The sequence below is a fragment of the Vigna angularis genome, chromosome 8 (genome assembly GCF_016808095.1).
Source record: "Vigna angularis cultivar LongXiaoDou No.4 chromosome 8, ASM1680809v1, whole genome shotgun sequence".
NCBI lineage: Eukaryota > Viridiplantae > Streptophyta > Magnoliopsida > Fabales > Fabaceae > Vigna > Vigna angularis.
The window spans coordinates 33130145-33147074 of record NC_068977.1 but is presented as its reverse complement, the minus strand read 5'-3'; the positions used below and the strand labels follow the sequence as shown (position 1 = coordinate 33147074).

At 33.2% G+C, this 16930-nt stretch overlaps 3 protein-coding genes across 4 annotated transcripts; all 3 read right to left on the bottom strand.

The window, feature by feature from the left end:
- Positions 1-352: 352 nt before the first annotated feature.
- Positions 353-7741, bottom strand: LOC108344049 (peptide deformylase 1B, chloroplastic/mitochondrial). Of its 2 annotated transcripts, none has more exons than XM_052867003.1 (7): positions 7492-7741; positions 7256-7394; positions 6378-6570; positions 5446-5556; positions 2393-2455; positions 821-930; positions 353-732 (listed from the first exon to the last, which is right to left on the bottom strand). In XM_052867003.1, exons 1-6 carry the CDS (start codon positions 7688-7690, stop codon positions 832-834), a joined length of 804 nt encoding a protein of 267 aa, XP_052722963.1. In that variant the 5' UTR covers positions 7691-7741; the 3' UTR covers positions 353-732; positions 821-831. The 2 variants fall into 2 exon arrangements, with proteins under 2 accessions (XP_052722963.1, XP_017438007.1); XM_017582518.2 differs by having other exon boundaries at positions 424-732; positions 7256-7409.
- Positions 7742-8812: 1071 nt separating this feature from the next.
- LOC108344048 (surfeit locus protein 1) lies at positions 8813-13879 on the bottom strand. The gene is made up of 6 exons (XM_017582517.2): positions 13571-13879; positions 13334-13419; positions 11420-11658; positions 10164-10338; positions 9800-10083; positions 8813-9260 (listed from the first exon to the last, which is right to left on the bottom strand). Exons 1-6 carry the CDS (start codon positions 13713-13715, stop codon positions 9191-9193), a joined length of 999 nt encoding a protein of 332 aa, XP_017438006.1. The 5' UTR covers positions 13716-13879; the 3' UTR covers positions 8813-9190.
- A 911-nt stretch (positions 13880-14790) lies between these two features.
- LOC108344050 (non-specific lipid transfer protein GPI-anchored 9) lies at positions 14791-16494 on the bottom strand. The gene is made up of 2 exons (XM_017582519.2): positions 16031-16494; positions 14791-14995 (listed from the first exon to the last, which is right to left on the bottom strand). Exons 1-2 carry the CDS (start codon positions 16422-16424, stop codon positions 14862-14864), a joined length of 528 nt encoding a protein of 175 aa, XP_017438008.1. The 5' UTR covers positions 16425-16494; the 3' UTR covers positions 14791-14861.
- Positions 16495-16930: the final 436 nt, after the last annotated feature.

Sequence of the window (16930 nt, the reverse complement as noted above, 5' to 3'; positions counted from 1 at the left end):
ATCTGCAGAAAGCTACATAAGAGTGTGATGATTCATTCAAATTTTGCATTACACAAACAAACTCCATCAGTGTTTAACCAACGTCCACCTCCATTGGTTCATCCACAAGAATGAGAATATGGTAAAAGCAAGGTTAATTATAGAAAACCACTTACTCTATCCATTCTTCCTAGTATGTAGAATCACCCCTGGGACAAGTGCCCCCAATAATTCACTTGAAGACATCCAATGCCTAGATATCAAAACGAGTTAAGAGACACTAAAGTACACAACTGCACTGAAAATTAAAATGCAAGTATAAAATCCAAAAGCCCCATCCACACAGACAGTGATAACCATTCAAGACTAGTGAAGCTATGAAACTAAAATTGGCCCTTTTATTACAAACAATTATTGCCTTTGGGATGTTGAGAGCAAACCATATAAAAAAAGGTTTTCTTCCATTCCATGAGCTGTTATCAGGTAATAACTCCCAAAATAATACATAGTAAATGCCTATAAAAATAAAAAATCAACTCCACAGGTGACCTCAAGAACCACAATTAAAACCAATAAATCAATAGGAAATATCTCTTCGAGACAGTTCTCTCCTTTAGGGCAACATGAACAACTGACGCTGGCATTGTTTATAATAGAGGTGTCTTGTGATCAGTATGCATAAACAATTCTAGACAAGGAAGTCCACCCTGAGAAATGTCTTTATGTGATAAATTCAGTGTTATAAATATTGACCTGTAAAATAAGTAAGCCGTTTTCAGTTCAATGTAAACTCTTAAATATCTATGCTATTGAGAAAAATAAAATTTATCATAGAAAAGACCTTGAAGATAATCATTTCCCAAAACCAACCGCAGCCTTTCTCTTTTTGCTGTTCTCTACCTTTTCAGGGCTTGGGAGTCCAGTCATTCCCTCGTACTTTTTTTCTAGGGCCTGTAATAATTTAACCAAAACTGAAACATTTATTAACAGTCTTTCTCTAGAATTTAATTCCTTTGAACTCAATATAGACATCATAGATCTTTACTTTGTGCAACAGATGAAATAAACCGTTAGAACTGTGATAAATAGTCTTGAATGATTAATTTGTGTTACTCTTACAACAATGAAAGTTTTGAATAAACACCCATATTCTATTGAATGAAATGCAAATGATAAGAGGAGATTTTGTTTCCTCTAGATAAGATCTTTGTTGCAAACAAACCTCTTTTAATGTAGATATTATTTCCTGTATATGTAACCACTTTTACTAGATATATAGCTAATCCACAGACCCCTTAAGGATTTGTGAAAACATCATACCATTGATTACTACAGTTAACAAATCTAGTTGTTATATCTCCTATCTTGATCTTCTCTCTAATAAAGTGATAGTCCAGTTGAATGTCTTTGGTCCTGTCGTAGAACATTGCATTAGATACAATGTCCAAAACTGCAGATTATCAAAATTATGGTCACTTGTATAAATTCTTCAATCTTGAGTTCCCCAATGACCTGTTTCAACCAAATGAGTTCGCCAGTAGCTACCTCCATCTTCTTATATTCAACTTTTGCACAGGTTCTTGAAACTAAAATTTTGTTTTTACTCTTCCCGGATATGAGGTTTTGTCATACCATTATACAATACTGGAAGGTGGATCACCATCACTATATTATGCTATCACATAGACTGAGTCACTTGTTCAAGTTTTTAAACACAATTGCTTTTGGTCAAGTGTGGATTCTGACAGACTATTTTTACCTCACCCACACCCACCCAACAAATCCAAATATAACCAATTTTTTTATTTCAATAATATCCAACTTGATACATTCAAACCAGTTATTCTCAAAATAGTTTAGCTGAGTTTCAGTTTTCTTGACCAGGCCTACATGCAGCCTTATCTCCACAAGTAGATATATTATTTTCAAGATTTGAACTTATGACATCCAAGTCACAAGGTACCTTATACCTTTCACTAGGCTCACTCTCTGACAGAAGTTTTTCAATCTTTTTTAAAACAAGTAAAGTTGGGCTACAGATAGAAATTAGATTTTTAGTTTTGATTACTACGGGCTTAATCAACTCCACCTTACAGTAAGTACATCACAAATCATAGCTAAAAACCTCATCACGAAATGACTCGTCTAGCTTATTTATGCAAAGAAATGAATATTTTCTAATAATGTATTATAAAATCAAAGGAAGAACTTGAAAGGAATAATCTGAAAGAAAAAAGATTCTTATTAAGCAGCACATCAGCCTCCATATATAGAAAACTCTAATCATAAAGTAATAATTACAAAGAGATATCTAGAACATTCCAAAAACTTCTAGTAGAACACTTAATAATCCTTCTAACAATAGAAGATATATAAGTGACAGAGTGACAAAACAGGAAAAGGATTTTCTAACCTGTAATTGCCCACGAATACTATCAAGAACATCTTCACTCATTCTGTCAAAGAAAAGAATTCCCTGTAGACACAACAACAACACGTAACCATATGCTCAAATTTACATTAGTTTAAAATTATACCAAGTCATTACATAAAATTAGTTTAAAAAGCTCAACTTTGAACTAATTTTGCATTACAATCAAGTGAATAAATTAATAAAAGATGTTGAAAATCAAGAATTAATAGGAAGAAAATAGTATACATTTAACGTATGTGATTTGACAGGATTTTGATAATTGATTCAAAGGAAACGGAATATCCTCTAATAATGTGTAACTAATACAATCACTATATAAATCAGACCCAAATGGTGTCATTCAGCATATGAAGTATAATGTCTCAAACTTTTATTGTTTAGCATGGTATCCAAAGCCTTATACAGGAACCTTCAAAGTCATACCTACTTGATTTGTCCATAGTCCCCACCCAATGTTCAAACTGTTTTGTGGACCTTCTTTGGTTTACCCTCTTGCTTGTTGTCTACAATCGGATGACTTGTTTTCCTTCTCTCACAAACTTTTGGGGCTTCAACATAGTCATCACGACTATTTTGGCTGCCCCTCGACCTAGAAAACCCATTAATCAACTTGTCCTTGCTCGTCCTATCTAGATTGAGCCAAAGTGTGACGATAGAAGCACTCACAAGAATGTGTGCAACTTCTTTGGCTTGCCAAACAAACAACACACTTCATCAGTGCGTATCTTACCATTTTTGGTTGCACTTCCTTCATGTGGGTTGCTTCACTAAAGCACATTTACCCTTGGAGTTTCATCCCCAGCAATACATCCTTAAAAGCACACCACAACAACTTTGATTTTTTATTTACTTTGTTTTTTAGCTATAGGTTTTGTTTAGTGACCTACAAAACAATGTAAAAAATAGGGATGACACCCTTATCTTCCCAACAAAAATAGAAATGACACCCTTATCTTCCCAACTAAATTGAAATCACACCCCTACTTTCTTCAATTTTCCCCAATTATAAGAAAATTGTATGGTGTAAACTACTCAACTTGGGCTTCCAACGTCTCTTTCTGGAATGGTTGGGGTATGAAGAGCATCTCACTAGTACAAGTGTTGATAAGTGTTCGAATGACAGGGTTAAAAACGAGAAAAAACACATTATATCTAGAAGAATCACAAAAAACATTACAGGACAGGTTGTTCTTTCTCACCAAAAGAGTCCTTATTTTTCTTTTTGTATTCTCTGGACTTGTAATTTTTAGGATTTCATTCTTGTAATTTTATGTGCAATTAGTAAAGTTTAGATTAGGTTTAGTTGGGGTTATCAAGCCTAAGAAGACACCGAAGAGATGGCTAACAACAATGCAAGGAGTGCAAGAAGAAAAGAAGAAAGCATTAGGCAAAGGCCAATTGAAGGTAGTCGACATTCTTCCGTGAGAAGGGACAATGAAGGCATGTTAACACGAGGCATGGGAAGCATGTGCAGGCGTGGAGAGCACCTCCTAACTTCCTGCCAACTTCCAAGATTATCATGATTTCTTTTGTAATTTTGAATTTCAAATTTCCCTTCTTTTTAGCCTTTGAATTTTCAACCACACTTGAGATGATTCTAGATCCCTCATTTACATGTCATTTGAAGTACATTTAGGTGACAATTGATTGCAGTTTCCAGATAACATTAGGCTATATATAGTAGTCAAAATCGCGATCCAGTAAGATCGTACAAGCCTACTATCTTTTTTACCCACTCTGATCTCACTTTACTTAAAAATACAGATGCATATCTCGTTCCTGTACAAAAATTGGATTTTGAGTCATTGCTCAAGGTCGGTCTGTGTGAAAGACTCAGGATGAAAATTATTTAGGATGACCTTAAAATCGAGGTAGACATCCCTATGCAGCTGTATTGTGACAATAAGTTAGTCATCAACATTGTCCATGATCTAGGACATGACATGACAACAAATTTTGAAATTGACAAACATTTTATCAAAAATAATCTAGACAAAAGCCATGTCGTTACAACTTGTGTCCTTGCAAGACTTCAGTTAACACACTTTCACTAAAGGTCTTCATTAGAACAGTTTCAAGGATCCTATGAAAAGTTAGGAATGATTGATATTCATTTACCAATTTAAGAGGAATTATTGTAAATAGTGGTTTATTGGGACAAAAATATCTTCAGTGTCTACGTATTGATTATGATAAAATATCTTTCAAATTTTTATTTATTTCAGCATATATTGCTTTCATATTTTAGAGAGATTGATTGTTACAAATAGAGGAGCTGAGAATGTAATTCCTGTGATTGTTATCAATAAAATTGTTTTCTTGTTTCCTTGAGTAGGTCAAGTATTTTAGAATTCCTCATATTTTTGGAGAAGCTATCAGGTGTTCTAATAGTTTAACTAAGCATGGTATTATGGGATTAGCTTTCATTTGGTGGGAGGGTGTTCCTCCTTGCATCTGTTGTGATTATTGTGGAGATAGATCAGTCTTCCATATTTTAGGTTTTCCTAATGGGTTTAGTTTGATTCCTCTACTGTTGTAGTTCCCTTTCTTTTTTATTAATAGTATTAGGGATGTTGCATGTGATTAATATAGGTTGTGCTAACTAGTTAGAATTATAACATGTAAAGCGATGCCATAGCATTCTTATCTTGATTTAAAAGAAAATAAGAAAGATACAAATCATAAAATATAACAAAACTTGGAAATCATGCTCAAGAGGTGCAAGGTTTTATTTGTTCTATTGTACAGTAATGATATGATGAGATATTTATAATATTTCATCTCTATCTCCAAGCTGAATTTTCATAGTATTTTTTACAAAACTTTGTCAATAATTAAAAAAACCCTTATATAACAATTAAAATAAATTCAAATTATATTTTATACATTCAAAGATATTTATCTATTATGAATATAATTATAATATAACCCATGTATTTAAAAAAAATATTTGTTACGATTTTTTGTTATATAAAAATAAGATGCTCAAACTAAAACACTAGTTGCTTTAGTTATCGAAGTTTGAAGCACACCTGTAGATGATCAAATTCATGCTGGAATATTCGTGCAGGAAGGTCAGACAAGTTGACTGAAAATCTAGTTCCATTAACATCACGTGCATCAATCTTCACAGATTCTGGTCGCTAAACCACAATTACGAGACAAATAAGTAGGCATTAGAGTAAATAAAATGAAACAAACGACAAGATGGCTATATTCCTGCGGTTGAGCACATGTTGAAAGCAACATTAAAAGGAAAAACAACTTAAGATATATACAAGTCAATTATAACGTTAAGGTATAAAGATCCTTTATCAACCAGAAAAATAAAGTGGTGTAAACAACACTGGTACAAGGAAAATTGAGCATTGTCCAGCACGTCCCCACATAAGTCAACAGATAGAAACATAGGAACCAGTAGCACACTGTGCTAGCCTCTGACCCTGCACTGGCACTGAATCAGATCAACAAAGACAACTAGTGCACTGTGTTGGGAATCCAAGTGAGTTTAAGTCCAACACATTAGAGAAGACAGGCAACACCAGTACAGATGGGAAGTGCAAGCACAGAAGAGGAATGCTGGATAACATACTTTGTTAAAAGGGAAATGCCAAAATTACGGTTGGAAGAGCCAAGCGTGCAATTTGGGTCCCATAGGTATTTTGATCCAGCTTGGAGGATCACATGATCCCTCCATTTATTTGTAAACACTACAATCCTAGATGACTTCACAACATGTTCTAGAGCATGATCATGATCTTTCAGGCCATTAAAATTTGTAGAATCATGCATACCGACAAAATACCATGATTTTATGAAACATGACTCGGTATTCAGCAAGCACGACAAACTTTTCAAACTGACTAAAATTCAAAATTTGCTACTCCACTTCTCCAAAAACAGGTCTAAAAGGAAAGATACAGTCAAAAGAATGGTGTAAAAGAAAAGGATTTTTGTTAGGTACCTTTACATCAGCATTAATTCCAGGGAAAGATAGGCAGCCCTCGTTGAATAGGGTCAATTTCTTTGAGTATTTGCTAACCCTTGGGTTTACAAGAACAATCTCCTCTCCTTCACCACGCTCACCAACTGGGTTGAACACCATGAGTTGAACATTAACTCCCACTTGAGGTGCAGAGAGACCAATACCATCAGTTCTGTGGGAAGCCAACCAATATTGTTAACAATTCAACTAATTGAGAATATGTTATTTGAATTACAATATAGATTATATTGACAGTAAAATATGAATTAATAGAGCTTATTCATATTCAACATAATTTAAAATATATTGCATGCTTAGTTCCAATTTAAACTGCTTTCTCTTACAGTAGGGGTATTTTAGATAAAAGTTCTAAACAAAATACAGTGTTTGAAACAGCAAACTGCCCTCAAATTTCTATTATGGTTGATATTGCTTACAATAAAGAACACTCTTATATTGTAAGGAAACATCCATTGAGAAAAATATTGTCAGGGTTTGTTGAGTAAATTTTCTTTTTGCCTAGTATTAAAAAAAGAGAGGAAAAGTAGTCTATATAATTTGAAAATCAATCTTCACAACCGTGCTTTAAGAAAAATACAAGCTTTCCTTCCAAATTAGAGCAAACACTGAAATGCACTAAAACCCGAACATTCCACAAATGGCATATCGCTCTGGGGGTTAGAACCAAGAAAATGAACAGAGGTAAGCAGCCTTGCGTTCGAGCTCAAACCCAACTGATGCCACATTTTAAATAATTCAATTAAAACGAAAAGAAAAACAGAACGTAGCAGTAGCCCACCATAATTCTACTTAGCTGAAGCAAAAATATAAACCACTTCAACATTAAAAAAGCTTACTTGTACATAACATCAAACATTTCGTGGACAAGCTTCTTCAGATTATCATCGAAGGTAACTATGCGCTTATTTTTGACCCTCAATTTCGGGTCTGGATACTCCACAATTCTCAGGGGTGGCACAAATTCAAAATCACCAGCTTCAAAATCACCAGCTTCAAAATCATACAGAGAGACTAAGGCTTGAGAAAAAAAAAAAAAAGAGATAGGGTTGAATCAGTGGACTGTAGAACTTACGAGAAGCAACTTGGTCTTCAGCTGGTGAGAAACTATGCTTGGTCATGGCGCGTGGAGGAGCTGTTCGAGGAGATTTTGCAGAGAGGGTCCGGTTCAGTGAGGAGGAATAGTTGAAGCAGCGGTTGGAAATGGCGGGAAGAGCTGAACCCAGATGAAGAAGAAGAGGGTGAGTTGGGTGGAGACACGTGAGTGAAGCCATGGATGGTCGGTCACAAAGTCAAGTGATTCACATTGTTTGATGCTCATTTAGACATGTAGATAATATTTATCAATGTACTGATAATTATACTAAAAATATTTAGTATATTTTTTGTTATAAAATATTTATTAATTATTTGGAAGCAAAATGTTTAATAGTTTTATACTAATAGAAACTGAAAAAATAAATTAAAATGAAATATAAAACAATGACCATTTGGATTTTATAGTAAACTAGATAGAAATGTATTTGATTCTTGCTTTTGTTCAAGTGATTTCTTTTAACAAAAAAAAAATTAATCATGTAATTGAATTTTTATAAAAATACAAGGTTATAAACTTTAGTTATTATATAAGGCTTCCTTATTAAAGCAAAAACTTACAAAATAATCTTAAAAAAAAGTTACATGGTAAAATCTATTTTAATTAAGACTTCAAAGTAAAATCATGTAATCCTTGCATTTTAAATGTCCTCCCACCTTCATTTTGATTTCTTTGTATGCATATAAAGTTTAATAATATACTATGTTTGTATTCATTATTAAGTAAAACAAAAAAAATTACTGAAATATGTCTGGTTCATTTTTTTTAAGAAAAAAAACATTTTTCTTGGGATATACTTTTAAAGCTAATTTATATGAACAGTATCAAGTTACTCTTTGAATAAAAATTAAAGAATATTTTTAAATTTTATAATCTATTTGCGTACCCTTATGTTAAATGTGTTCATAAAAGAATATTATTATAAGAAATGTTTTGGTTAATAGAAAACATGAAAAGTGGAGAAGAAAACCTGAAATAAAGTGATAACAAATTAAACAAAAAAATAACATAATTGTGCATTGACATTGAATTTCACTGATTAAGCTTAAATTTGTGATTTCTTTTGTAATTATCTATTTTATTATATATTTCAAAGGAGTCAGTTTTAAACCTTTTGAGAGAAATTATCACTATTGAAACAGAATCCATGAATTTCATTTCATAAAAAATAAAATAAAAATTAATCAATCAATCTATCGACATTAATTGTTAGTATTGTATTTTATTAATAGCAGAAATTAAACCCATAATATCTCTCACCCTTTCTTTTAACTTTAACACTAAGTCAATTAGTACAACATTTGTGTCAGTAAAATTGCTTTGCACTCACAACTCCCTAACCTTACAATCCAAACATATTCATATGATATCCTCTTACAACCACTTGCTTTTCCAACAACAAAAAAATGACCTAGAAAATGAATATCCGCAACTTCATCTCAGTGGCACCAAAATTCTTGACATGGTTTTCTTGCTAAAAGTATCACCTCAGGTTCATTTCATCACTGTTTTTGAGATGAGGATAACTTTCAGGGAGGACTTTACTTGAATGAAAATTGACAATTGAAGAGAAGTTTGGTAAGACATTGTTCAAGGATATAGATGTGTCAAGATGTCAAATGGAGAGTATCTGTGTGTGTATATCTCTACTATCACATGCAACAGAAAAATGACTTTGCTATCTCCGTTTACTTTTCTGTTTAAGTCTCTTAAAAGCCATAAATGTAACTGCTGCAGAAAGAGAATACCTGACCCAAATACAAAATAGAAGTTGTTAGAAAGATTATTCAACATCATCATTACAAACAGGATTCAACAGAAACTTGCTTGTTTTAATAGATTTTCAATCATATAATATTACTCTATTAGCAGTATCATTCAGAGTCAACTAATTATTAAAGCAAAACCTATAACCTTGCCAATCAATTATACACAAGAGTTTAATTTCTATGAGAGTTTTACACTACTAACCAATCAATAAAGCTTCAACTCAACAAACTTACTTTACATAACATGATGACTTATACAGTTCAACGAGAATGTAAGAATCTTTACACCATTAATGCATACACTATTTACTTTATACAAAAAGTTTACTTTCCAAACATTATCAATATAATTTGACACTGCCAACCAATAAAACATAACCATTTACAAGTTTAATTTCTACCCATTATCAATATAAAAACTTGACCCTATCAATCAATAAAAATAATCACTTATTGACAGGCGCCACCACCAAAATTACATTGATATTCGCATGAGGATTGGAGATTAAGTTGCATACCATGTCAATGTGTAGTTTAGGTGGTCCCTAGGCATAACAGAACTTCGAATCAAAGTATTCACATCCTTGGGCAGAGGGTAAGGATTACTTGGATTGACATTTTCATTAATATCTTCAACATAGATAGTATTTTCTGGAAGGCCACAAGTACGAGCAATGGCAGGAACATCAACATAAAACCATTGGGAAGATTTAGGATCATTTGCAGGAACAAATATACTGGGCTTCTCACTTCCTCGAACTACGCCAACAACTTCTATAGGAGTAACAGACGGGACCTGATCCTGTAAGTGGTTCCACGTGATAAGTTTGAATCCATAATTCTTCCACATTAAATAAAGAAATGACTTAGGGGAGAGGCAACCTCAGTGATAACAGGAGGCTTTTTAGACCACAGTCTCCACCAGGATGTAGTTCCATCTGTGTGAGAAGAGGAAGGCAACGAATCGGCCAAATTTTCATCTTGAGAAGCCTCTAAAAATTTGTCTTTCCAACTGCGTGGAACCCACCCTCTATTGACTAAAATTGGAAAACTCACACTGGAAGAAGAAAAACACAATATAAGAACAGAAGAAACCATGAACAACTAATGTCATTTATTCATTACACCAGTGGCAGAGAAGTATTCAAAACCTGGAATAGATTGCTTATGAACAAGAAAAAGAAATAGCTGACTTGAAAATGTGATGACATTTAACACAGAAAAGATTGGAGTTAAAGCTTATGAAGTGATGCAAATAAATGAAAGATCTTCTAAGCTCTCAAAAGCTCAACGATGTTTAGCCAGTCACACTAAACACATTGCATCCGTGGATAATTATATTGATGAAAACAGATGTCAATGACATGAAACATTCATAATGGGCCACAACAAATTAACAATATTTCACCAAAAGTAAAATCTTAAAGTTCATACAATACACAGGAGATTTTGAACCAAAATAATAAAATATACTCTAAGCAGAAATTAGCCAACAGTACATAGCATAAGAAATATCCATTTTCAAATAAGAAATTAGTTCCTCTAAAGTAGAGGGGTGCACTTTAGAAAAAAGTTCAAATACAGCTATTAATTAGAAAATCTATTGTTGAAATTATAACAAAGCAAACACACACAGACACACAATCGTATAACAAGCTATATTAAAGGTCAATTTTCTAATAACTGCACTTTATCTTCTAAAATGGATCCCTTAACTAAAGGTAGCCAAACACTCTCATTAAGTAGTACTGTTGAATACAATGATCAATACTTTCAACATCAACTAACTGCAATCAGTTTTACAGAAAATTCATCCTTTGGTCAACTGGTGTTAAAAATAGTACATAATGATTAGGCAAACTTTCACTCCATTGTATCTGTAGATGGTTTTACAGAACAAGTGAACTATGTAGTTCCACCTATGTAAAATACTAATAGAAAATGGACACATTATTTACTCTAATCAAAGATGCAATAGCTTTGACTTTAGTGTTGTAATGTGTAGAGCTTCACACTAACATTTGATGAAACTTAAGCTCTAATACATAATAGTAAGCAACATAGGTACTGCACGACATTAAAAGTTGAGTGAATTAATGGATTACGTTCATTAACAAAGCCATTAATGTTTGTTTTACCTGTCAGGACAATTGGGAACTGGCATAAGAGGTGTTATAATGAAGTGGCCATTTTCCGTAACTCCTGAAATACTTCTTGAACGTGGTCCAACATAGATTGATTTTCTATCATCAAAATATCCTTTGCAAGCAACCTTTCTAAATTCCAGAGAATTTAATTCCTCATTTGATGAATAAGTACTATTGAATTGTAATGGTTCCAGTTGCAACCTCTTCTCTCGATATTCCAACATTTTAATCTGTAACATTAAAGACAGGAATTTTCAATGATCTAATAGCTAAACATGAAATTCAGATTAACACAAAATAAACTCAATCCCCTAACTTTTTATCTTCCAAATATATACAACAAAATACACCATCATCCAATGTATTACCCAGTGTAAGCAGAACCGAACCAGTCAGGGTACTGGACAAATGAGTTAATAGTCAAACTAGTGAATTAATAGTTGAACAACATAGACCAATATAATACATATGACATAATATATAATTTTACTTATATGCATTAGACATGTGACTGAAAAAAATGAAAATACTGGCACAATGGTCTTGTGAGACATCTCAATTCCCATGTTTGTTGTTCAATACTTTGCAGGCAACTTTGATATTTTTACATTTATATTATCTTTGACCTCAGCCACTCCAGGCAGCACTTCCAATGTGCTTATTCACCTACTGTGTGTAGTTTCACTACGTGCAGCATGTATACACTGCTCAATAAATCTAACTTAAGGCATGTTCCATCAGTTACCAAGTTACTTTTTATTGAGTTTCCAAAAACACACTAACTGTACCAAAACAGTGCATATGCAATTTTTGAAAAAAAAAATTATTTTCTTTTCTTAAGCCAGAGCTTCATTTCTGAGTAAAGAAACTCCTTTGTCCACCTTCAGTTTATGGTACTACCAGAGCAGCACAACCTCGTTACTTTTTTTTTTTGTTCAGACAAGGGCAAAATTTCAAATTTACCATCTGGCGCTAAAGCTACTTTTTTCTTCCTTTTCATTTTTGTTAGAAACATCTATGACTTGGCCAGTTGAAGGGAGGTTTGAGTCACTAGTTGTTGAAAAAGCCAGCCAAGTCATTCAGGTTCAAACTTAGCAGAATGCATCTCTGATCTGCAGTGGTGACCAACCATATGAACAGTTTTCAGTTCAACCAGCTGATGTGAACTGAGTTTTATAACACTGGGGTTACCTTATATTAGTAAACAAACATAATGTATTCAAGCCATCCCTGTAGCATGGAGATGGAAGTGTAGAGTGCAATAATCCACAACATAAGCCAACAGTTAAAACTCTCCTTAACAGGTTAAGAATTAAGTGATGAGAAACAGTTACATAAACAGATGAAATAATAGTTAATTCAAAACATGAAGAAAAATAACAAAATATTAAATTCCAAGATGCATCAAATTTATTGAAGTAAACTCTAATCACTAATATCAACAGAAATTTGTTGAAAATCTCATAATCATCAATTCATAAACAATCGATACCCATTTTCACAAGAGTTCAGAGAAAGTCCACAAAAGTGGTACATGAAGTTAAAAAACCTCAATATCCACTAAACTGGTACAGTGGAGTCCTTTTATTTGATCTTCATCACAGATCCACAAAACACCCATTCGCTTTCAAACACTTCATCGCAAGAGGAGAAAAAAAAATCAAAATAGAAGTACAATTGGTGGCGCTACTTTTCACATTTCACATTTACATAATCTCATCTCACATAATCTCGTCTTATACCATTCACATATTACTCCAACACTATCCCTCCCTCCATCCTACTCCATGCCCCTTCCTCAAAATCAATGGTTCGAGATTTCATGTGAGATTATGAAAACAGAACATCGTGTGGAAACGAAAAAGCATCCTAATTATTGTGAATTCAATGACATAAACGACACACCTTTTCTTCTCTTCTAATAATCTGCCAGGTCCCAAGTCCAAATGCAATAGCCCCAGGTAGAAACAGCAACCATCTAGATGCTTTTCCTTTCATATACCCACAAAAAGAAAAGGAGAATATGTTAATGACCATAAAAAGATGTTCATTATTTTGACAAGGGGCTTTGGCATTGCAAAAACCAAGATCGACTCACGTGGAGAATGAGAATCGATCAAACGAACAAGAATCAGCACATACTTTGTGATTCGGAAGAAGAGGGAAGTGAAGGGTCAGAATTAGACACGGAGGAGACGGCGGCGACGGAGCTGAACGGCCTGAGGGCGAGTAGGTGGTCAGAGGTAGCACCGCCGTAAGTGGCGGCGCGGCGGAGATGACTTAACATGATGACGGCGGATGACGACGACACCACAAACGCATGTGATGTGAAGAGAAGAAGCAAAGAAAGGTGAAAGAGATCGAAGGGTTTATGGAGATAAAATCTGCTGCGTGTGGAAACACCTTTAGCTTCTGTGGATCTTCTGGTTCATGCGTTAGGTTGTTGCATGCTTGCATTGTATTTTATTAAAAAGAAATTTAAAAAAAAAATTATTTAGTACTCCTCCTCAAAATTTATTGGTTGTTTTAAGTTTTTCACTAATATTATCTTATTATTCCTGCAAGAAAGAACTTTAGTTGTAGTTATGCGATTAAAGTTGTCCGATATTTTATTAATTAAGTATAATATTTATGAATAGAAAAAGTTAATTATTTAAATTCTATTTTATAAAAACTATCATTTTTAAAAAAAAAAATCTCTTAAATTCAAATACTTCTCTAAATTTATGGGGAATCTACTAACTCTTTTGTAAGTAAGTAAATTACGATGAAAAATTAAACCAAATTTTGTTTCTTCAAAAGGGGTGGATATAAAAATAGTTTCTTCAAATAAAAAAGAATGTTGTTAGTCATTCATAAAACAATAATAATATTTTAACACAGTTTTGATTTTTAACATTTATTTGACACGTTAGAATCATCTTTGTTGAATTTTCAGACCATCACAATGCACAATTTTAAAACTTAATGACACTTAACGTGTCAAATGAGTGTTTTTGCCATGTTGCGTTTCAAGGTACTGCTACTCTTAATAAAAATCATCTTTCAACACAGATAGTCCAAATAATTAAATAAAAAAATATAGGTTTTAAATTGTGATCATTATTAGAGCAGAAAATTAGAGATAAATATGGTGAATGTGACTCTTATTATAGGCATCTTATGTAAAAAGTTAATAAAAACTTGTGATTTTGATTAAGAAAGAACTCTGTCATAAACTTTTCTAAAATGTGTACAGACATAAGAATAAGAATGAGCATTCTTACAAGTTTGTTTAGTACTGTAAATTGAGTTTGATCAATGAGGTAATGGCACTAAATATACATCTGCCACTGAAAAATTGAATTAAAAAATGTGTTGGTTGCACTATGGAGAGTTCTGGGAAAATGTTCTTTATTCATTTGGTATTCATGGCATGAAAAAGCACAGATGCCTAGTATGAAGAAAATACTAGTGCAGTGAACAATGCAACAAAGCCAGTTACACCAAGAGAAGTGATTCCATATGGAGTAATAGTTTTTGTTGAACTTGTTTCAGCTATGTCTTTATCAGGTACAGAATCTTCACCTACAAGAAGTAAATGCAGTATTAGTTATAATATAATTACACCATTTGTTCATGAAAACATTGCTCCAAGAGTTACTAGCTAGACAAAATTTTCCATTAGCATGTTGAGAAACAGAAATAGTCCAAAGATTCTTACTCATGTAGATGAATTTAGTCTGAATTAAAATGAAAACTCTTATTTCCCATGTTTCATATGTTCATACTAAAAATTCTTCTCCTATGGGTAGGTGATGAAGTAAGAACCACTTCCATATCTAATTTGTGCAGTTTAAATGCATAAGATTAAGAAAAGGTAAAGATATTAAAATTCTTAATAAGTATGACTAATTAATCCTCATTAAACCAACTTGTAAAACCAAGTTAGATTTACACTTATATGATATCTGTTTTGTTATAAAACTCCTCAAGGGAGGGACTACACACATAAATCACTCCTCAAGGGAGGGACTACACACATAAATCTCCATAATTGTTAAGATATTGTCTGCTTTTGGAACTAAGTCCCCATGGATTTGTTTTTTATATCACTTCAAAAGGCTTTTTATCTATGAAAATATCTTTATACATGTATAAATTCATTTTCATCTCTTATTTTATTCTATATGGGACTTTATTTGTATCCTAACATGTCCTCTATCTTTTGAAGCCGGAGACAATGCAAAATACAACATCTCTGTTCATTGGAATATCATGCAATGACTTGCACAATTGCATTTCTTATTAAGTGGAAGAGTAATTTCAAAAGATTCATGTACCAAGCAAAAGGTATAACAATCAATGAAAAACATGACGAACAAAAGCTTCTCTCCTTTGTTGGTAAAAGAAAAGAGAAACAAACATCAATCATGAAATGAAAGAAAGAGACAGACAAAACCATCACAAATGAAAAACTAGACAAGCTTGACTCAGCTTCAATTCCAACAAGCTTTTGCAAGAAGAGAAACATGGAAAAATAATGTCAAGTGGCAGATATAGAAAGCACAAAAAACAAAAGAAAAATGGCAACAAACAAATTATTTTAGTAACTATTTGTACCTTGAGATCCTCCTGTGTCGTTGCAGCTAGAAAAGTCAGCCTCAATGCTGCAAGCTTGAGGGAGCTTCAAGAGGTCATCCTTGGAAACACCAACAGATTGCAGCAGAGAAGGCTTGTTAACGATATTGCAGAGGCACGGTGATTTATTGTCATGCATCTCTTTCAAGGGTGCACAGCAAGTCTCAGGAGGAGGGTCGGTTTGAGACTTCAAGTATGTTTGGCATGGAACCAGCTTTTGCATGCATTGTGCATTCTGTAGAAAGTTACCTTCCCCTAGACCAGGTAGGAGCTGGTCAAGGGAAGTTTGACTCAGACCAACATGAACATATGAAGAGAAGAACATGACCATGAAGAGGAATGAAAGGGGGCCAATGTTAGAAGCCATTTTCTTCATCAAAGAGAGAGAAAATTCAGGATGAAACAACACCAACCAACCAACCAAATCTTGTTTTTACGTTGATGTTATTTTCTCTCTATTCCCCCAGTGCATCATTCTGGTGTATTGCAGCTATATAAATCAGAGGGAACTTCTATTTTTGAAGGGTTCTTTTTAAGACCAAACCAAATGGAGCCAGCCATTTTTCCTTCTTTCTTTTTGCTAGGTTGGGATGTGTGTTTTGTATTATACTATTATTTGACACTTTATTTTCTCTACAATGTTGTTGGAATCTGCACAATTCAAGTGTCTATGTTCATTTTTAGGTTTTGGTTTGTTATCTAGATTTTTGTGCAACAGGTATGCTATATGTTTGGAAAATATTCTGCATGACCTGACTATGAAACCCACATGTTTGTTTATCATGAGATAAATATTAAATTCAAAATATAAAGACTGATAAAAGGATGTTGTCCATTTAACTTTCTTCATTTTCTTAATGAAATTCAATGCATGTGTAAATA